At 46.4% G+C, this 23,429-nt stretch overlaps 1 protein-coding gene across 2 annotated transcripts in view; it reads right to left on the minus strand.

Moving 5' to 3' along the window:
• Positions 1 to 689: 689 nt before the first annotated feature.
• Positions 690 to 23,429, minus strand: part of uvrag (UV radiation resistance associated gene) — a 313,672-nt gene continuing 290,932 nt past the window's right edge. For both annotated transcript variants that reach the window (XM_085999709.1, XM_085999708.1), the window contains 2 exons: positions 15,607 to 15,698; positions 690 to 6,552 (listed from right to left, as the gene is read on the minus strand). In XM_085999709.1, the coding sequence (XP_085855835.1) occupies positions 5,844 to 6,552; positions 15,607 to 15,698 (801 nt within the window). In that variant the 3' untranslated portion in view covers positions 690 to 5,843. The remainder of the gene's footprint in view (positions 6,553 to 15,606; positions 15,699 to 23,429) is intronic.

Here is a 23,429-nt window from a genome sequence, read left to right on the forward strand (position 1 = left end):
ACAGCCGTTTACTGCTTGCAGTTGGAGTAACTATTTAAATAAACTGCTGCATTTTTATCTTTAATAAATAGAAATTTTTTTAAAAAGGGAGTGAGGGGAAGGGGGACTGGGGGTAGGGGCATGTAGCTACAAATAATTCAGCAGTGATTTCGGCAAAAATTATGTCACTGTAATCGAATGGACAATCTTCACAACCAATACTGTACTCGTTCTGTTGTCTTTTTCTCTGCTTCCCTCAGGCACCATGCTACGAACAGATGCAGCAGGTTTGCAGGCAATTCTAATCAGTACATCATGATCATGATCACTACAAAGGGTGCACAGATCAGTTTGTGTCTGCTGGGTTACCTCTACATGGTTTCAAGCTTCCCCCAAAGCATCAAGTAGCAGCGTGGCACCACTTCAGAATATGACCCGAGGCAGCACACTGTGGCTCCGCACTGTTTCTTTCTACGCTATACAGAGACGAGCGAGCGACTTTGTGTTCCAGCTTGTGTGGACCTGCGCACGACCCAAGCAGCCCTGCGGTTCCCACACCACCTCGCGTCCAGAGACCGGTCCAGTTCCCTCCCCCCCCCCCCCACACTCTCTCTGGTACAGTGAACCTAAATATGTGCATGAAGTCCACCCCTAATTGAGTCTCAGCTTGATGGAAGTTAGTCCACACCTACGCAGACATGCTTTTTAAAAAAAATGTATAGCGATAGCAAGAGGAAGGACCGCTATGGTAGCATGGCTCCCAGACTGAGGTCTGTAATTGGTTACATTGCCTCAATGGTGCTCACACTCAGGGAACAAGGACATGTCAAACCACCACTAGGTTTCTGCCATTGGGTCTTTTTTGTGTGAGGGGACAGATGAAAGAGAAGGGTGGAGGGAGAAAGTTTCAAGATGTCTTAACTGAATTAAGTGCGCAAGATCAAAGGAAACTCGGTAATGCTGTGCTGGGAAGTTAATCACCAGAATGTAGATCAAGACACCAAAATAGCTGTTTTTATATTGTGCAAGACTAGAGTGGCTAACTGGAATTCAAGAATAATCTCCAGGACATGGCTGCGAGCAATCCTAGAGAAAGATCATGGAGGCATTAAATAAATTGTTGTTTTCATTTTCTTTGAACACTTTTGTTTATTAGTATCAAAGTATTGCAGGTGCGGGGGGGGGGGGGGGGGTGGTGGTGGCGGGGGGAAGAAAGGCTGTTTGATTGACAGTCAAGAATCATCTAATTGGCCACGTAAAGGTGGTGCGCTGTGACGATGGACGTGTTGGGCGACCAATGGCGGGAGTGGGGGTGGTTGGAGGTCATGTGATGAATACGTCCAGAGTTGCCGACCCTGTGCGAGACCCACGCTGGAGCCGCCAGCTCAGCGGGAACGGGCCTGGTACAGACGGTGAGATAAGTTCACGGAGAATCACTGCCGGGATAACACGGTTAAGTCAGATTTTGGAATCGCCACCGGCACCGATCTGGAAACTTGCGACGCTCAATGCGGCATAAAACCAATGACAGTGCAGTGCTCCCTCAGTACTGGCACTGCGGAGTGTGAGCCTAGATTTTTGTGCTCAAGTCCCTGCAAAGAATGAACGAGTAGGCCATGAAGGGCTAATTCCCCGGTGTATCTTTTCCTTTGTAAACCAGAGTCCCATTGATCTTCTCGCTCTTGTCCCGTTTTTGGTGCCAGGAGGAGGTTTACATTTTGAAAAATAAATACTATGTATTAAATGGAAGCTCAGCAGTGAAGGTGGCTGGTGCTTGCTGTGTGCGATAGGTCACGTTCAGTTTGAAGCAGAGCAGGCACATTGTAGGCATGGTTGAAGCACCTGTGTTATGGAGCAAGTTATACTGAAGGGGGTCGGACAGAGTATGGACAAGACAGAGGGAGAGAAGATCAACCAAACTAGCCTTCACTGTGTGGAATCGAGCCTGGTAGCCCAGTCTTTATACTGCATATGACAGACGGCGTAAAGCACCATTAAGTGTGGAAGGACATTGCGCCATTTGTGCAGCAACAAAAAGTTCAGAGACGATCCACCAGAAATAAAGCTTTGATATCCGTGGTATAAATCAGACTCCATTTATCTTCTACAAATATCCCCGATGCATTTGTGAATGGACCGAGTTTTAATATTTATGATCCCACAGCAAGTGGAAGCTAAACCCTAGGAACTGATGCAAAGAAAAAGACCCGCTGCAGTACACAGGTGACACACACAGCCCAAAAGAAATGACAAGAATACAACAGGCAGAGGCAGAACAGCAGTCCAGATGTGAGGTCTCATCTCCTCCAGTTATCTCAGTAGTCTGGTTTTCTACAAGTGTAGGGGGATGGTGGGTGAAGGAAGCATGTCTAAATAGTACACCTTGGCCACTCATCCTTTAGCTAATTCAGTTGTAATCAGACCTTTTTTTGCTTTCATTCTTTACACTAGTTCACTGAAGATAGAGGTTGGAGCTAAAAATGGCAAATTTAAAGAGAGTGAGGGAAAGGGGTATTAGTGCTGGGGTATTGAACTATTTCCCACTCTCTGCATCGCATGTCAGCATTGAGTGACATTGAGCCTCTTATTGTTGGTGGTTTTGTGCCATGTGCCCCAATTTCATAATAAACTGGGTTAAGACTAGATTGTGGCTCCACCACACACCTTAACTCCATTGGACATTGGACTACAAAACAAATGTGATCGATAAAGGTTTTTTTTTTGGTGGTGGGGGCGGTGGCGTTGGTGCAGATTGGTGATTGTAGCCCAAGTGTATGCAGGAGCATGGACTGCACTCGTTTGTGCATTGCTTCGAAGCTCAAACTTAATCTCTGGCCCAGGAAGAGTGGACTACGTGTGAACACCTGTTATAGCACCAGTGGCCCCTGAGCACTGATGAATCGATCAGCGCACACGTTGGAGAGACTGGTGAGGCCTTTAAAGCATCTGAAAATAAAATGCATTAATGCACCAGCAGCACTGGAATGGCTAGATGAAGCCGACAAGAGGGCTCACCGAGTGCCCGCCTTGCTTAAAAGGACTAAACATGCTGTGGCCATCATGAAGAGGTGTGCCGAGCCACTGAAACTCGTGAGACCGTCGGCTGAGGAAACGGCCTCGATCGTGGAAATAAAACCTGCAGAGCTAGGATTCAGTTTCCTATGTATTTAAATTGCCTGAGGAACTAGTAGCATTTGGGAGGCCTCCGTCGTCCAAGGTGTAAGACAGAAGTTGGGAGTCCTGGCTTTCCCCGAGATAAGGGGCACGTCAGCACCTTAGGACAGCACTTTTCCATCAACTCAAAGGTCATGGAATGAAAATAGTTCAGAGTGTTACATTTTCAACCTTTCCCACCTGATTTGCTCGTCTCGGTACAGCATAGCTCAAGTCGTGCGCAAGGCTGTCGGGTCGGAAGTGTGTGTTGTGCAGCATTTCACCACGAATGACTTCTGGGGAAAGCCTGAGCACCAACTTTCAGGGTCACACAACTTTCAGACAGAACATAAGACTAGATTAGAACCACACGGACACTGTGAATCAATAGAACCATACACCTTTTCAGCACTACTGAAAAAGAAGTAACTGCATTCATAATACCAATACTTTCATAGCAGTGTTACCCATTAACGTTTTGTCAAAGGCCGACAATTGAAAGTCAATGCTCTGCTGAATGGTCACTCTCCGCAATGCTGCACTATGGACACGGGCCCTGTATGTGCAATTTCAGTTACTCCACTCTGAGCAGCGGTCAAGAGGAGTCTGGCTACTTGCCCACAGGCAGAAAATCCCCGTCCCACCTCCTCCTGCAGAACCAAATAGTTTTTATTTTAGCAGGGCTCTTTAACCTGCTGTATGGAAGCTGGGATAACCTGCTCCCCTAATAGAATTCCTCGGGCTCATACCAAGAACAACAAGCACCAATTCCCAGCTCGTTCCCCAACTCCTGCAGCGGGGCAGGCCGTGAATGGCCCAGAGGCACATGTAGCAATCAGGCTGCTAAGGGCCGCAGGTTGGAGATTGAAATGCGGTACACACCCACGGGCCATATTATGAACATCACTGCTAGAAAGTATTGGCAGGTTATAAATGGGGAAGAAGAGATTACAATTCAGAGATTGCGCAACTAGTTAATACTTGAATGCAATTATTAGTTTAATTCTCCAACCTGGGTCACCTAATGCTTTGCTCACTTATCCTCTGCATCCTCAGTGATTTATTTTTCAGCTTTGACGGTTCTTAAAGTGAGGGGGGAAAAACAACTCGGGTCGATCGAAATCTTTGTATGAAGTAACAGGAGCCATTAATCTTGAATAAAGAATGTTCTTGCTATATTAGCAAGCTTACTCCAGTGTAACTTAACCCCAGCTGCTACTACATACTGTGCAGATCAAATCCAACTAGACAACATAAATAATAAATTTTAATTAATTATAATTTTTAAAAGGTATGTTGAGAAAGACTGCCAGAAAAAAATGAATGCTTTCCATCAATATACCTCACTGGTAGATAGTATTCTTCGATTAGGTCTAACACAGGTGGGCAGCAGTGCCAAACTCAGTGTGCCCATACAACACATAGGTAGGCAGCAGTGCTGGTCTCAAGGCCACCTGGGCAACACAGGTAGGCAGCAGTGCTGGTCTCAAGGCCACCTGTGTACACGGGTAGGCAGCAGTGCTGGGGCCAGTGCAGCTGTAAGCTACAGAAGCAGAGGAGCCATTTTCTAAACCTGCTGCACCAAAATGAAAGCCTCCACGCTTTAAAACACTGGCCGTTTAAATACAGGGGTTAAATTCGGAAGAAATGTAATTGTTTTTGGAAGCGAGGGAGAGGGAACGAAAACGAATAGGGGCTCACATCAGTTAAGTTAGCGAATGACCAAACATCATTGACCAAAGCCTTTAAATTACCAGTTGAGAGGAGAACTTCAATCACTTTCCCTGTACTCAGTTTATAGGCAGGTCTTGGGCTGTGAAGGGTAGCGGTTCAGACTAATATCAAACAGCTAAACGATACCTGAGACTGCACAATGTGTAGCCAAAAAAATAGCAAATATAGGCAGGCAGTATACGGCAATTTAAATTCAAACTATATTTACTTGATGCTTTGAGCTGCTCAGTAGAAACACTGTCGCTCTCAGCAAAATGGTTTCTGCCAAGTTACTGATTTTAACTTGCTTCCAACTTTTTCCAATTACCCTTAATCTAGTTCAGTTGCAAAGTTTAAACATCTTACTCATCTGAACTGTCTAATTATTCCGGGGAACCTCATCGTAAGGATATGGCAAGCTTCCAACTTACAAAAAGGAGGAACTCGAGGGATTCAGAAGCTTCACATCATTTCAAAGCAACTCTGTTCTGTAACGTCATTGCACAGTCTGCTTGGCAAACATGGGCGGTCACGATCTATCTGCTTGAGTAAAGGGGATGAATTCCCTGCTCCCCTACGCCCCATCCCCAAGGAGAAATCAAACCCTAGGGTTATCGGGAAAGGCGTTACCAATTGACTGATTCCCATTTGGTTGAGAAAGGTGGGCAGTTTACAAGTCTGGTGGCATATGAAAAGGCTGGGTGATGCAAACATGCAGCCATGGATGGCATGAAGTCAATCTGCAAAGCCATGATCTAGGTACATTTGCTCCGCCCTCATCTCTTACTAGACTGGATCTCAGTCTGAAAACCCAGCATCTGCACTGTTCCCGGTTTTGATTCTTTTCTGTTTTCACCCCATCTCACCGTGAGAATAGCAACAATGCCCATAATTTCATCTCTACAAATCGTCTCAAAAAGAAGTGCAACTTGCTCTCCCATTCCAGTCTATGGTTCTTTGTGCTGCCTTGGTATCCCTATGACCAACAACAGTGCGCCTCACTTATCCGAGCTCTTGCGATGCCGGCGGAAACTCGAGACGTTCTCATTCAGTGCGCAGATCCTCCTGGAGAACTCCTCGAAGCCTTCGGCGTCGAGCTCCCCCAGAACTTGGTCATCGCTCTCCACTGCCACGGCATGGTCAACGGGAATGCAGAATCCTTCCAGCTGCTCATCCGAACTGAAGCCCGTGGCTTCCATTCCTATGATCTCCTCGGCCCGCTCCACGGAGCAGAAGACGCCGCCACCCATAGGGTGGCTGAAGTCGCCTGACTGCGGGCTACTGGCGTTGCCCGCGTGTGCGTTGGGCAAAGTCATTCCATTCACCTCGGAGGAGAGTTCAGCGGTAACCTCCCGTGTCTGGACCGCTTCATAAACGATGCCATTTTCATTGCTGTGCACTCCGTTTTTAAAACCTTCGCACATAGTCTTCTCCTGGTCTCCATCTTTGAAGGAGTCATCAGAAACTTCTAACGTTGAAGAGGTTCGCGATTTGTGGCCATCTTTTGGTGGTGCCTCGAGGGTTATAGCGCGAGTCATTGCTGCATTGCAGCTTGGGGGCAGATCTTCTTCAGAGCTCCCATGTGACTGCCTCCAAGCTCGGTCTGGAGAAGAGACCCCACTACTGTGAAAAAGCATATCTGAACCTGCAGATGTGGTGGTTGTTTGCCTTCGAGGTACAGGAATGGCACTGGATAGAGGTCGATCACTTCATAAGAGAAAAGAAGAAAATTCGTTAACTTGGAATGCATAACATATACCAGGACATGTGTTAATATAGAAAAACTAACAACTACTTGCATTTATAAAGCGCCTTTAACGTAGTAAAATGTCTAAAGGTGCTTCACAGGACCATTATCAAACAAAATTTGACACCAAGCCATACAAGGAGATATTAAGACAGGCTTTTTATCCCCCCACCCTCTCCCTCCCCCCCCCGCCATCTTTCTTCAAATAGGTTTAACGCTAATGCCCTAAGCAGCAGTGGTTTCAAATCAAAATTTTACGTACTCGGCAAAGTCTTCTCCTCCTAGGGTTAAGGTTTAATACAGAACAAGGTCTCCGTACTTACACATCTGAACCACATTGGCTCAGAAGATCTTTATTCAAACTGAGCATTTGGTACAATTTTTGTTCATAATCTTTGGCAAAGGATTTTGACAGAAACCTTGTTGTTTTAGTTTCTTGTTCAGTGGTCTACATAACTCTTCAAAATTACGAGACAAAAACTCGGTGCTTTAAAAAAAAATATCCTCGCACTCACAGATCGGACACACCAAAATCAATACTTCTAACTGATCAAATATCTTCTTATAAATCACTGAAGTTAATCAGGATCAGATGAAGATACATTGGTCTCATTTTAAAATAGTTTCAGTTACTGAATAACAAGAAACTCCACAGCATTTACACAAGAGTTTCAAAACCATTTAAAAAAGAGTATATATGTCCTGACTATATATGGAACGCTTGTTGCTTAATTTGAATTTTGGTATTTTGAAGTGAAATTGTGCAAATATTCTGTTGTATTAAATTTCCATAATTCAAACTAGGAAATATTTTAAATTTCTTTGGAGCAGAATAACGATTTTCCATTAACAGGAGTAGACTATAGCTCCACAGTGACATATTTATTAAGGTTTCAGTGAAGCAGAATGGTGGGGTGTGAAATTTTCACATGCACCAACTTGAACTGAGCTATGCATTTTGCCCTTCTAAACGTGGGTTGTGTCCTGAATATTTTACTCTGTGTAACACTAGAGTGGAGTACTGGTGGGTTACAGGTCCGCCACTGGTAGTGGAAGCAATCTGAGGTGATCAAATACAGAAAACTTTGGTTTATCCGGAGGTTATATGTCCGGAATACTCGATCTAACGGCAAAAATCAGGAGCCGTTTTCTGTAAGTTTTTTTTAGTTCTCGTTGCTTTTTTTTTCCCCCAGTCAGGCACTGCAAGGTCTGTAGCTATAGCAACAGCTTCAGCTAGACGCTTGCAGCTGCAGCTGACTGTTTTGAAGCTGGGGTTTGTTGATTCACTCGGAGCTTTTCAGTTCCGTATGTTTCAACATTATGCTGGTATGTCCGGCACTTTTGATGGTACAGCACCAGCTCGGTCCCATCAGTGCCGGATATCAGAAAGTTTCCTGTATAAAGAAAAAAAACACATATATAGCGCCTTTCACAACTTCAGGATGTCCCAAAGTGCATTAAGGCCAATGAAGTACTTTTAAAGTGTCGTCACTGTTGTAATGTAGGAAACGCAGCAGCCAATTCGTGCACAGCAAGCTCCCATAAACAACACTATGACAACGACCATATAATCTGCTCTTAGTGATATTGGTTGAGGGATAAATATTGGCCAGGACATCGGGAGAACTCCGCTGCTCTTCTCCGAAATAGGGATCTTTAACATCCACCCGAAGGGGCAGACAGGGCCTCCTCGGTTTAACGTCTCATCCGAAAGACGGTACCTCCAACATTGCAGCACTCCCTCAGTTCAGTACTCGGAGTGTCAGCCTAGATTATGTGCTCAACCTTCTGACTCAGAGGCGAGAGTGCGACCCACGGAGCCAAGGATGACACCATTAAGAGTATTACACACGAAGCATTGTTGGTGCAATAATATGTTCGGTTTAGTGTTTTATATTTCCTCGTGGCATATTGGTATGCATAATGCCTTGCAAGTTAACTGCACACATTTCGACACTGCATTTTTTGGGGGAAACATAGCATCTGATCTAACACGCTTATTTGAAGGTCGACTCTCCGCTGTACCCCACACCACTGTTGCTTAGGTTCATGATTGTAATGGGGGCATTAAACACCAATGTGTCCATTTTATGTAAAAGTCTTGAAACTGGAGTCTCATCTTAAAGGCAACATCTTTGCTTTCTAAAAGTAGTATTACAATGGCACTTTAGAAAGTGTTTTTCAGAGAAACTTAAGATAAGGCAGCTCACTAACGAGTTGGAGCACCAACAATTAGTAGGGCTGTGCTAATTTTCCCACAGGAATTCTCAACCTCAGGCAGGATGTCAGAGAGGGAGATACCAAGTCTGAGCAAGCGGACCTGCGGAAGGAACGGGAGTCGGAGACCGGGGATAAAGGCAGCACGGGGCACAGACCTGGGAGTCTGAGCGAGCGGACCTGCGGAAGGAACGGGAGTCGGAGACCGGGGATAAAGGCAGCACGGGGCACAGACCTGGGAGTGTGAGTGAGCGAACTACCTGCGAGGGAGACAGTCGGCAAGTGACACAACGAAGGAGTGACGTTAGAATTCAAAGGTGTCGCTGGCACAAGGGAGCTGAGGTGAGTATTGGGTATTTGTGGTAAGTTTTTTTTTTGTTCTGTTTTCAGTATATTTCTGCTAAGTAGTTCATAGCCTATCTAATAAGAGGGAGGTGCTGATTGGTGGGCAGCTGTTGAGTGTTTCTTGTTAAGTTTATTTCTGCTAAATTACCTCCATAGTTTGGTAAATAGAGGCATGGCAGGGCAGCTCAGTCCCGTGATTTGCACATCCTGTGTCATGTGGGATATCCTGGATGCTTCTTGCGGCCTGGAGGACCACGTGTGCAGGAAGTGTCGCCAACTGCAGCAACTCGAGCTCTGGGTTTCGGAGCTTGAACAGCAGCTGGAGTCACTACAGTGCATCCGCGAGGCTGAGAAATACTTGGAAAGTACGTTTCCAGAAGTGGTCACCCCGCAGCCTCAGAATGTGCAGGCAGAGAGGGAATGGGTGACCACCAGACAGAGGAGGACGACCAGGCAGGTAGGGCAGGAATCCCCAGAATGCATCTCGCTCGCTAACCGGTTCACAGTTCTGGAAACTGGTGGGGGCGATGACTCCTCTGAGGAGAGCAGCCAGAGCCAAGGCAGCATGGGTGGCTCAGCTGCACGGGGGGGGGGGGGGGGGGGGGAGAGAGAGAGGGAGAAGAGTGGAAGAGCAATAGTGATAGTGGATTCACTGGTTAGAGGAACAGATAGGTGTTTCGGTGGACGCAGACGTGACTCCAGGATGGTATGTTGCCTCCCTGGTGCCAGGGTCAAGGATGTCACCGAGTGGCTGCAGGACACTCTGAGGGGGGAGGGTGAACAGACAGAGGTCGCTGTCCATATCGGTACCAACGACATAGGCAGAAAGAGGGATGAGGTCCTGCAGGCAGACTACAGGGAGCTAGGAAAGAGATTAAAAAGCAGGACCTCAAAAGGTAGTAATCTCCGGATTACTCCCGGTGCTACGTGCTAGTGAGTACAGGAATAGGAGGATAGAACAGATGAATGCGTGGCTGGAGAGATGGTGCAGGAGGGAGGGCTTTAGATTCCTGAGGCATTGGGACCATTTCTGGGGAAGGTGGGACCTGTACAAGCCGGATGGATTACACCTCAACAGAGCCAGGACCAGTATTCTCGTGGGGAGGTTTACTAGTGCTGTTTGGGAGGGTTTAAACTAGCTTGGCAGGGGGATGGGAACCAGCATATAGGAGTAGAAAAGAGGAATAAGGTGCATGAAAGCGTGTGTTGGATAGTACTAGAGAAGAAAGTAGTGCTAGAGGCAGAAGTAGTATCATATTAGATAGGAGCAGACTAAGAAAGACTACAAAAAATTCTAAAATGGGTTTATATTGCCTGTACGCAAACGCACAAAGTGCGGTGAATAAGGTTGGTGAGCTACAAGCACAATTAGCCACGTGGCACTATGATGTTGTGGCAATAACGGAAGTGTGGCTTAAAAACGGTGAGGACTGGGCACTTAATATTCAAGGGTACAAGGTGTTCAGAAAAGATAGGGAAGGAAAAAAAAGGAGGTGGGGTGGCAGTGCTGATTAAGGAAGACATTGTAGTGTTGGAAAGGGAGGATGTTCTTGAGGGGAGAAAGACAGAATCCATTTGGTTAGAGTTGAGGACCAAAAAGGGTGTGATCACGCTATTGGGGGTATTCTACAGGCCTCCAAATAGTGAGAGGGAGATAGAGGAGCAAATCTGCAGGGAAATCGCAGAGACATGCAAGAGCTATAGAGTGGTGGTATTGGGGGACTTTAATTACCCAAATATCGATTGGGATAATGCTAGGGTAAAGGGAAAGGAGGAGGAGGAATTTCTGAAATGTGTTCTGGAGAATTTCCTTGACCAATATGTTCTTGGCCTAACTAGGAAGGAGGTATTGCTGGAAATGGTGCTGGGGAATGAGGTGGGCCAGGTCGACCAAGTGTCTGTGGGAGAACACTTGGGTACGAGTGATCATTGTATCAGAAGATTTAGATTAGCAATGGAGAGGAGCAAGGAACAATCTAGAGTGGAACTTCTAAACTGGAATCGGGCTAACTTCAATGGGATGCGAAAGGATCTAGCCAGGGTAAAATGGAACCAAAGACTGACAGGAAAAACTGTAATGGAACAATAGGTGATCTTTAAGGAGGAGATGTTCCAAGTACAGGCTAGGTACATTCCAACAAGAGGGAAGGGTAAGGGAACCAAAGCAAGGGCTCCTTGGATGACGAGGGTGATTGAGAAGATGATGAAACAAAAAAAAGAGGGTGTATGATGAATGTCAGGTGAATTCTTCAAGGAGAACCAGACCAAATACAGTAAGTTGAGAGGGGAAGTGAAGATGAAAATAAGATTGGCAAAGAGAGAATATGAGAGTAGAATAGCGGTTAACATAAAAGGGAACCCAAAAATCTTCTACCAGCATGTAAACAGTAAGCAGGTAGTAAGAGGCGGGGTGGGGCCTATTAGGGACAAAGGTGGTGATATATGCTTAGAGGTGCAGGGCAAGGCTAGAATACTCAATGAGTACTTTGTATCGGTGTTTACTAAGGAGGTGGATGCTGACAAAATATCAGTAGAAGTGGAAGGGGTGAAAATTGATAGACAGGATGTACTAGAAAGGCTGGGTATGCTTAGAGTGGACAAGTCGCCTGGTCCAGATGGCTTGCATCCCAGATTGCAAAGGGAATTGGGGAGGAGATAGTGGAAGGGCTTGCCATAATTTTCCAATCTTCCCTAGATGCAGGAGAGGTGCCTGAGGATTGGAAAGTGGCAAATGTGATTTACATTGCTCAAGAAAGGGTGTAAGGACAATCCTAGTAACTACAGGCCAGTCAGTTTAACATCAGTGGTGGGTAAAGTTTTAGAAACAATAATCAAGGTAAAAATTAATGGGCACTTAGAGGTTTAAGCTAATTAAGGAGAGCCAACACGGGTTTGTAAAAGGCAGATCGTGTTTGACTAATCTAATTGAATTTTTTGATGAAGTAACAGGGAGAATTGATGAAGGGAATGCAATGGATGTTGTCTACATGGATTTTAGGAAGGCATTTGACAAAGTACCACATAGAAGGCTGGTTAACAAAATTGAGGCTCATGGAATAGGTGGGTCAGTAGCAGCTTGGATAAGGAATTGGCTTAAGGACAGAAAACAGCGAGTTGTGGTAAATAGCTGTTTTTCAGACTGGAGGATGGTAGACAGTGGTGTTCCCCAAGGCTCAGTGCTGGAGTCATATATAATATATGTATGTAAAATATATATATGATTGGAATACAGAGTAGAATTTCTAAATTTGCCAATGACACCAAACTTGGGGGTGCAGCAAACAGTGAGGATGATACCAATCGACTGCAGCGGGACACAGAAAGACTAGCAGAATGGGCAGACAAGTGGCAGATGGAATTTAATGCAGAGAAGTGTGAGGTGATGCATTTTGGCAGAAGGAACAGGGAGAGGCAATATACACTTAATGGCACAGTTATAAAGAGTGTGCAGGGACAGAGGGACCTGGGAGTTAATGTGCATAGGTCCCTGAAGGTGGCAGGACATATTGAGAGAGTGGTTAGCAAAGCATATGGGATCTTGGGCTTCATAAATAGAGGTATTGAGTACAAAAGTAGAGAAGTTATGCTGAACCTTTATAAAGCACTGGTTAGGCCACAACTGGAGTATTGGGTCCAGTTCTGGTCACTACACTTTAAGAAGGATGTGAAGGCCATTGAGAGGTTGCAGAGGAGATTTACCTGAATGGTTCTGGGGATGGGGGATCTTAGCTACAAGGACAGGTTGGAGAAGCTGGATGTGTTTTCATTAGAGCAAAGGAGGTTGAGGGGTGATTTGATAGAGGTGTACAAGATTATGACGGATTTGGATAGGCTAGACGGGGAAAGGCTGTTCCCACTAGTTAATGGTACAAGGACTAGGGGACACAGATTTAAGGTATTGGGCAAGAAATACAGGGGGGACGTGAGGAAAAACTTTTTACGCAGCAAGTGGTGAGCACCTGGAACTCGCTGCCGACGGAAGTGGTGGAAGCGGAGACACTCAATGTTTTCAAGGGGAGACTGGACTTGAGGGAAATAAACTTGCAGGGCTACGGGGATAGAGCGGGGGGAATGGGACTGACTGGATTGCTCTTCAGAGAGCTGGCACGGACTCGATGGGCCGAATAGCCTCCTTCTGTGCCGTTATGACTATGACACTAAGTGCTACCCTATCTTTGCGGGGGGGGGGGGGGGGGGGGGGGAAAGAGTGGAGAAAAGGGGAAATTGTATTCAAAATTAATTCTGGCCCCTACGCGGTTTTAGCTGAATAATATTAATAATGGGAGCAGGTTTCAGGTTTCCTACTTAGCCATAGGCATGCTGTGAAGACGGAAAACTTTTGTGATACCAGTCACCCAAAAAAACCCACAGGAAACCCAACAAAAACTCCCTTCTATTAAGAACAGTAAACTCCCTTCTATTAAGAACAGTAGACAAGATTTCAGAGAATGGCCTTTTACAGGAAATTTTCTTTCCTATAAAATTCAGCAGGAAGATTTTCTTCTAGTAGTGTAGTGTGCACTGGTCATTCATCCCTGCTCTTAATGGGATCTTGCTGTGTGCAAAGTGGCGACTGCGCTTGTCTACAGGACAGTCTGTGCACTTCAAAGTAAGTCACTGTATGTGAAGTGCTTTGAGAGACGTGATAAAGCGCTACATCAATGCAAGGCTTACTGACATTCTGGTATACATTTTTCAACCCTGCATCCGGCAGTTCCCCAATCTATTTCAACAAATATTGACAGAACACGCTTACACAGTTGAGGAAACATTAAGAGAATGATGTATTGTGCACTTAATAATGTACTCTGTATAAAAGCACACTCTGTAATAGTCCGTATTTTATTAGTAAAAGATTAACGCATTCTATTCAAATCTCTTAAAGGAGACGGCAGCAACATGGACATGAGAAAGTGAAGAACGAGAAAAGGTCATTCAGTTCATTGCTCCAGTACAAGACACGGCGGAGCAGGTGAATCCTGTAACGGCTACAGGAAGAGTTGGAAGACTGAGGAACAGTCACAGAGTGAGAGTTAGGGTGGATGAAACATTGAGAGAGGTGCTTGTGCTTGTACAGGATGGCACAGGAGAAAGACTGCCCGTTCTTTCTCTGAACAGCTCCAGGCACTCCACCTGCCCGCAGACACGACCCAGCAATGATCTTCAATATACATTTAAAGATAGGCTGTGTGAAGCTCTGCACTTATACAAAAGGAAACAACTGCTCTGTGTGAAGGGAACGGATAACTGGACGAGGCGAAACATTCAACGTCACAAAGTGTTAAACTTATAGAATTTCACAACACAGGAACACACCATTTGGTCCATGCCGGTGTTTCTGTTCCACACGAGCCTCCTCCCACCCCTCTTCATCTCACTCCATCCACATGTCCTTCTATTCCTTTCTCCCACATGTAGTTACCTAGCTTCCCCTTCAATGCATCTATGCTAATATCAAGGAAGACAAATTAGGAGCAAGGAAGGAATTTAAGGCAGAGCTTTTCTGTGCAAAGGGAAATAGAGGTGTGCAATAAGGTACAAGGGGAGATCACTGAACTGAACGGTATAAATGGGTTCAAGAGACTTGGGAGGTGAGCAACAAAGATGCCTCTAAGGAAGTTGGGCTTGCTCTCTTTGGCAAAGAGAAGATTTTAAGATGACCCAATGGTAGCGTAGTGGTTACGGGAACAGTAGCATAGTGGTAAAGTTACTGGACTAGTAATCCAGAGGCTTGGAATAATGATCCGGAGACATGAGTTCAAATCCCACTACGGCAGCTGTGGACTTTAAATTTAGTTAAATAAATTTGGAATAAAAAGCTAGTATCAGTAATAGTGACCATGCAACTACTGGATTTGTCGTAAAAACCCATCTGGTTCACTAATGTCCTTCAGGGACGGAAATCTGCTGCCCTTACCCGGTCTGGCCTATATGTGACTCCAGATTGACAGCAATGTGACTGACTCTCAACTGCCTGCTGAAATGGCCTAGCGAGCCACTCAGTTGTCAAGGCGGTTCATCGCCACCTTCAAGGGCAATTAGGGATGGGCTTGCCAGCGACGCCTACATCCCGTGAATGAATAAAAAAGACAAAATCTGCTGCAGGAAACTGCTGACAATGGTGAAGAGTTCAAATAGCAATTTAGGAGTAAGAAGGGAAGTTAGACGTAGACCTTCTCACAACAGAGTTGTTGAATACGTTACCAGGGACGGTCACTGAAGCAAACAGTACATTGGTTGTCTTTGTGGAGAGATGAGGAAGAAAAAGTGAGCTTGATCTGTTAAAAAAGGGACATGTTTGTTGGGCGCAATGACCATCTACTGATTCTACAATTCTTCCGTTCTCATGTCCCACAGATTTTTATATGGAATGCGCTAAACTGATTCTAATACTAACTTCTTGAACCTGATCCATTCTCAACAAAACCTAATTGCAAGGACTGGTTACTTACCATCTCACCATTAGCCCTTGCTCCATGAAGTTTTTCAGGTTAGGCAGCGTCTGCCGGAGGTCTGGTGTGGACAGGCCATGCTGGTATCTTAGCTGTAAACGCAAACAGAAGGTTTATTGTTTTCTTACCGTTATAGTCTTCAAATTGAATTGGCTTCTTGATTTCTCCCAAATGCAATCAAATGAAGGTCACACACAGAGGGATTTACAAGCTGCTACACGAAGTGCCCTTTTCACCCGAACCCCCCTCCCAGTGCACGGTTAATCTACAGCAAAGCCTTGTGATAGTGTAAGGAATAGCGCCAGAAATGTCACAAAAAGGCAAAAAAAAAACACACTTAACCATCCATATCATCCTCAATGGATCACATATTCTGAGTTTTGTTTCATTTTACAGGGGGTTGAAAGAGGTGATGTATTTTGTATGCTGCAATCGCAACCCTAATGTGAACACAGTATGGAATAGTCTACAAGTCAGAGGAAGCCGTGAGAAAACTCTTAGCAAACTCTGGCCTGACCGTGCCGTGAGCACGGTGTCCAGTTCTGGTCACTGAGACACAAGGGAGATGTTCAAACGCTGGAGACTGTCCACAGTAGAGTCACAAGGCTGATCTGTTATGTCAGGGGTCCGAGTTAAGAGGATAAAGACTGGAAAAACGTGGGATTTTTTCAGCCATGAAAGCAGGTACCCCAAGAAGTAAACAGCCTGGAAGATTAGTCTGAACTAAATTGTGAGATTAGGAGAAGGAGACACAGGTTCAAACAAGTAATATGTGGAACGGAACCCTGGATAGAACAGTGGAGGAGAAAACCCTAGTATTATTTAAAAAGGGCTTGCATTTATACGCCGCTTTTCACGACATTAGGACATCCCAAAGTGCTGTGCAGCCAATGAAGTGCTTTTTGAAGTGTAGTCACAGTTGTAATGCAGGAAATGCAGAAGTCAATTTGAGCACAGCAAGCTCCCACAAACAGCAATGTGATAACGACCAGATCATCCGTTTTAGAGATGTTGACTGAGGGATAAATATTGGCCCAGGACACCGGGGATAGCTTAAAATGCAATGAATGCTGCAATGGGTAGAGGAGTGTGGATAACCGTACGTAGAAACAGAAGATAGGAGCAGGAGTAGGCCATTTGGCCCCTCAAGCCTGCTCCGCCATTCAATGAGATCATGGCTGATCATCCAAATTCAGTACCCTGTCCCTGCTTTCTCCCCATATCCCTTGAGCCTTAAGAAATATATCCAACTCCTTCTTGAATATATTTAATGAATTGGCCTCCACTGCCTTCTGTGGTAGAGAATTCCACAGGTTCACCACTCTCTGGGTGAAGAAATTCCTCCTCATCTCTGTTCTAAACGGCTTACCCCTTATCCTTAGACTGTGACCCCTGGTTCTGGACTCCCCCGCCATCGGGAACATCCTTCCTGCATCTAGTCTGTCCAGTTAGAATTTTATAAGTTTCAATGAGATCCCCTCTCATTCTTCTAAACTCTAGCAAATATAAGCCCAATCGACCCAATCTCTCCTCATACGTCATTCCTGCCATCCCAGGTATCAGCCTGGTGAATCTTCACTGCACAACCTTTCAGGATGGATGAACTAAGATGGACCAAATGACCGTTCTCACCAGTGTTTCTCTGGTCATTAGATACCCAAGACAGAAACAATCAAAGCGTTCAGAATACATCAAACAGGAAGCTTGAGGGAGATTCGTAATTTATAAATAATAATTTGAGAGGTGTTGGAGAAGGACAAAGATTCAGAGTGAAAAGTATGAAAAAGGTAGAAGCAAAAAAGAGACAAATTAAATAATGGTAGCCCCGTGCCACGCCTTTAGCTGCCTGGGCCCTAAGCTCAGGAATTCCTTCACGAAACCTCCCTGCCTCTCTTTCCTCCTTTAAGACGCTCCTTAAAACCTACATTTTGACCAAGCTTTTACCTGTCCCAATCTCTCATGTGGCTCAGTGTCAATTTTTGTCTGATAATCGCTCCTGTGAAGCACCGTGGGACATTTTACTACATTAAAAGGTGTTATATAAATGCAAGTTGTTGTTGTTTAGTATTAAAAGCCTACAAAGTGTAGGAGGAACAAAGGTTGATAAGATAAAGAATGAGAGGGGGAATAGATGGGGAAAAGGGAATGAGAGAAGTATCTGGCAACCATCAGGGCAGTGGACAGACTAAAAGGACTTTATAGCATCTATTGGTGGTTTTATAGCAGAAGATTGCAGGCACATAGCTCTCCGCCTCCCGCCTCCCCCCCCCCCCGCCCCCAACCATGAACAGTATTCCAGAATATAAGAAACTCCGTTTTCAAAGACCAATGGTATCATTCACCAACAAGAATGTGGGTCCACCAGCCACCATCTGGGTTAAGGCTGCATGGTGAAGTGAAGTAAATGTGCGGAGTCCGTCTCTGCACTATACAGTAGCACTTCGGAGTAGCTACAGAGACCAGCTCCCAATGCTGAATGTGAAAGGGACAGCCCAGCGCACAGCAGTCACTCTCCCCAAACAGGAATGGGCAGGCCGGTAATGTAAAAGGTCTTCACAAGAGGGGCAGTGGTACTACCACAAGCTGCAATTGCTGATACACAAATCAAAGCAATATTAAATCGGCTATTGCTCTCAGCATTACCCCAGTTTGGCAACGCGTCGATTTTAAAATTCTCATCCTCGTTTTCAAATCCATCTATGACCTCGCCCCTCCCTATCTCTGTAACTTCCTCCAGCCCTACAACCCTCCGAGATCTCTGCGCTCCTCCAATTCTGGCCTCTTGCGCATCCCCGATTTTAATCGCTCCACCATTGGCGGCCGTGCCTTCAGCTGCCTGGGGCCTAAGCTCTGGAATTCCCTCCCTAAACCTCTCCGCCTCTCTCTCCTCCTTTAAACCTACCTCTTTAATCAAGCTTTTGGTCATCTGCCCTAACTTATGTGGCTCGGTGCTAAATTTTGTTCAACGCTCATGTGAAGAGCCGTGGGACATTTTACTATGTTAAAGGCGCTATATAAATACTTTGTTGTTGGATTGACATGAATGAGTGTAGGGTCTCTGCAAGGTACATAACTGCTTGATAGTGCATTGTATGATAAGTGGAAGGGTGAGACTAGACTACGAGCGACTTAGGAGGAACACCATAGAAGCGCCACTAATTTATACTATGCAGAGCACTGAATAGATATACATGTAATCTATCTGTAATATCCCTCATCGTATAGTATTCTCATCTGAGTCAGAAGGATAGCCCCACTCCAGAACTTAAGCACAGAATCAAAGCTGCCACTTAGGTACAAGGTACCTCAACCATCACCAACAAAAAACAGATTAACTGGTCATTTGTCTCAGTGCTGTTTGTGGTATCTTGTTGTGTGAAAATCAGCTGCTGCTTTTGCCAATGTAACAAGTGATGACAATTCAAAGTGGTCCACCAGGCTGGAAAAGCACTTTGGGACATCCTGAGGATGTGGAATAGAAGTTTGTTGGTTTGGTCGTAGTGGGTTATTCACTGCCATTTTTGAAGTTACTTTCTCCTCTCAGTTACGATCTGCAGCAGGGGGGTTAATAACCAAACTGCCGGGCTCCAGGTTTCAGGCAATGCTGTTCCGCAACAGGCTATCTGGAGATGCCAGACCGATGACTCTCGCTCCAACTTCCCACACAGAAATAGCACGTCTCGATTTAGCAACACTCACCAATGGCCAGACTAGGATCAGCAACACGCCGTGTGGGAAAATCGCAGGTGCAGCAAATACTAGCAGTGCTTTGGTAGACATACGCGTCACTCCACAGGGCTGCCTTCTATTTATCACAGCTCTTAATATACTAATGCATAGTTTACGACTCCCTTAATAACCGTTTAAACAAAAAAAAATCGCCTCTTCCAGTTACTTGTCTCTTCTTGTCATGCGCTGTTCTTATGGTTCCCAAAGGCAATATTGTCACGAGCAGCTATTGTCTTGAATTATTTTAGTTTAAAATAACCCCCAAGTTTTTGGCAAGAAAGTAAAGCGGTGTACTTTGAGTCAAAGTCTTCAAGATGTCCGTTGAGTAATAAAAGTCCAACAACATACATGTGTTACATCTCTGCTTTCTAAATTTCAGAGCCAGAGTAACTAAAACAGCCAAACATCTGCCAATGGCTAAACAATCAACATCGTTGGTACAAAACCTACCTCAGCAGGTTCGGTACATTTGTGACAAAGATCTGATTCAAGTTGGAGCAGGCCAGCCACAGATACAAGGTGTCAACCTTGAGGGGAAACAGGAGCTGCTATGCCAAAGGGTTTGGTTTCAAACATTTAGATTTGAATTGTACGAAAGTTGACGTTGAGAGCATTCGTTGATCACTGCGACTCTACAAGGTTTCAAATCAGAGTACAATTTAAAAAAAACTGTTGAACTTTGAGATTAAAAAACCCCCCATGCTTTTGGAAATCAGAAAATCAACAATTAACGGTGTATCAATTGCAAGCACGGCCACGCCTCCTCCCCCCCCCCCCCCCCCCCCGGCATCACGCCGCAGCATTTGAGACACTGGCCCAAGGCAAAACAGTTGTTACAAAAAGCAAGAGGATTGTTACATTAGTTACCTGGTTACATGTTAATATTGATGCATTCTTAGTTTGCAACCAGGTGTTAAGGGATTAGGGCCTAGAAATTCGGTGGACTGCGCCACCAGTTAGCACCTAGAGAAGGCACTCAGTGGCTTTAGTGCCACTGGCCACGCCTCCCGCGAAATTTAGCGGGGTGCTAATGGCGGCATTAGCCTGTAGCGCTGCGCCACCACCGATGACGTCATCGGTGTGCGCAGCGCCCCGCTACCGCCCCGAACGCGATATTGGGTCGCGCCCCCACCCCCGTGTAGCGCCGGTCGCAAATCGCGACCGGTTCAGGGGGGCCTACCTGTGGCGGTAGTGGCGCAAATTAAAGGGAAGGTGCGGGGCGGCCATTTTTTTTTTTCGGTGGCCGCCTGCCAGCACCTCCTCGCGCCGCCCTCCCTGGCCTCCTGATCCCCCCCACCCCCCCCCCACCCCCGGGCTCTTTTGCCGGCACTCGCGATCGGAAATCGCGCTGGTGCAGGCCCCTCCCCTTTAAGGAGAAGGCGGCCTGCAGTACCGCAGCGCGCCGTGGCACGTTGCGCTGTGATATTCAGTTTCAGTGCCCCAAGACGGACGCGGGGCGCTGCTTCCGTTTGGGGCGCTCAAACTGAATATCCCGCTGGCGCTCCCGGCTCCTTCTGGGGCAGGACTTCCGGCGCCCAGGCGAGCTTGGCGCCCTTAGGCCTAGGTGTGTTAGCATCTGTAGCAGTTACAGTTTCTAAGCAATGTCCGATGCCTAAAGGACTCCAATGCACAATTAAGAAGGGAGCTGAAATAACAACAGAAAATGCTGGAAATACTCAGCAGGCCAGGCAGCATCCGTGGAGAAGGGTCCCAGACCTGAAACGTTAACTCTGTTTCTCTCTCCACAGATGCTGCCTGGCCTGCTGAGTATTTCCAGCATTTTCTGTTGTTATTTCAGATTTTCAGCATCCGCAGTATTTTGCTATTGTAGGAAGAGAGCTGGGCTGCTAAGGGTGCCCGGAACCTATTATCAGCTCCACTGTTAGTGTATAGTAGTTTCAGCAGTGGCTTACTTGAGCCTTTAACATTCACAATAAATGGAGCCCAATATGCAATATGACTGCATTAAGTACACAAAGTTCCTCAGCACAAATGCACTGCACAATGGAGTGCCTAGATGGAATAGTACAGAACAGGCCATTGTGTCCTGTTCGATTCTGAGCTGAGCTTTAAACTTCATAGCCAGTTCATCATGATCTCTGCAACCCCATCCGACTCCATCCTCATCTCATCTTCACTGCTGCGAAAACCCTCACTAACATGGTTTCACCTCAGACTCCCAAGCTAGCCAGCCTCCCAAGCTCCACCCGCACAAAATCAGCTACTTGCATCCTATCCCATCCTGAGCCCTACTCACCATCACCTCTGTCCACCAGCTCCTCAACCCTAAAGTGCAAAATCCTGAATTATAAATCCATGATCTTACCTCACCTCATCTCTGCAACATACACCAGCTCCACGTCTCAGATCGCACCCTCCGCTCGCCAGAGTATGGATGCCTGCACGTTTCTCTCCACCCCGCATCTCACTGGTGTCACAGCCTTCAACAATTATGGCCTACACTGGAATTATCTCCCTAACTGTCTCTACCTCCCTTCAGAAGCCTCCTCAAAATCAACCTCCACGACTGTGCTTTCTGTTGCCTCCCCTGACTGCCTGCTCCTAGTTCAAGCTCTGTGTCGGTTACCCTCTGTTTTTGTGAAGAACCTTGAGTTGTCTCACTGCATTAAAGGCGCCATATGCTGTTTGTGTCTGTGAGTCGCCAACCACCGAGATTCTATCCCCAGCTGCACTGTCGTGAGGAGCAAAGAACTATCTTGTCGGAGGGTGAGGTGGGGAAATATGAAGTTCTGTCATCTCTGCACCACTGATAACCACGGGTGGCCTCCCGCAGACCGTAATTCGCATGTGGAGAAAATATTTTATCAAAGGAGACTGACTCAATTAAAAAGTAGCATCTAAAGCAAACGCTAAAGCAGGCAGTGAGAAAATTGAAAAGCAAACGAGCCAAAATAACTTGTATCCAGGTTCCCTGTTCCTGGGACTAGGGACAGGGTCACTGGCAAGGCTTGGAAGCTAAGCAGAGCCAGGCCTGGTTAGTACCTGGAGGGGTGACCATCAGGGAAGACCAGGTACGGAAGGAGCCCCGAGGAGGGGCGGTTGGTGAGAAGGTCACGGAAGGAGCCCCGGGAGGGGCAGCTGGTGAGCAGGCCCGGGCGGTGGGCTGAAGATTGTCGGACAGGAGGAATGGTGGAAATGGAATAGCGGCGCGCACCGACGCAGCGGCTTTGCTTCTCCCAGTCATGGGAGCTTGCAAGATCACATTTCGTTGTTCATGTACTTGTGCAATGACAATAAAGTTGAATTATTATTATCTACTGCAGTGACACTGGGCGCATTTAAAAAATAAATAGAAACCTGGGCTTTTTTTTCGTTCATGGGATGTGGGCGTCACTGGCAAGGCCAGCATTTATTGCCCATCCCTAATTACCCTCGAGAAGGTGGTGATGAGCCGCCTTCTTGAACCGCTGCAGTCCGTGTGGTGAAGGTGCTCCCACAGTGCTGTTCGGGAGGGAGTTCCAGGATTTTGACCCAGCGACGGTGAAGGATCGGCGATATACTTCCAAGTCAGGATGGTGTGTGACTTGGAGGGGAACTTGGAGGTGGTGGTGTTCCCATGCGCCTGCTGCCCTTGTCCTTCTAGGTGGAAGAGGTCGCAGGTTTGGGAGATGCTGCCGAAGAAGCCTTGGCGAGTTGCTGCAGTGCATCCTGTAGATGGTACACACTGCAGACACGGTGCCACGGTGGTGGAGGGAGTGAATGTTTAAGGTGGTGGATGGGGTGCCAATCAAGCGGGCTGCTTTGTCCTGGATGGTGTCGAGCTTCTAGTGTTGTTGGAGCTGCACTCATCCAGCCAAGTGGAGAGAATTCCATCCCACTTTTGACTTGTGCCTTGTAGATGGTGGAAAAGCTTTGGAGAGTCAAGGTGAGACACTCACCACAGAATACCCAGCCTCTGACCCGCTCTTGTTGCCACAGTATATATGTGGCTGATCCAGTTAAGTTTCTGGTCAATGGTGACCCCCAGGATGTTGATGGTGGGGGATTCGGCAATGGTAATGCCGTTGAATGTCAAGGGGCGGTGGTTAGACTCTCACTTGTTGGAGATAGTCATTGCCTGGCACTTCTGTGGC

The sequence above is a fragment of the Somniosus microcephalus genome, chromosome 10, assembly GCF_052327205.1.
Source record: "Somniosus microcephalus isolate GS21.2 chromosome 10, FLI_Smic_1.0, whole genome shotgun sequence".
Classification (NCBI taxonomy): Eukaryota; Metazoa; Chordata; class Chondrichthyes; order Squaliformes; family Somniosidae; genus Somniosus; species Somniosus microcephalus.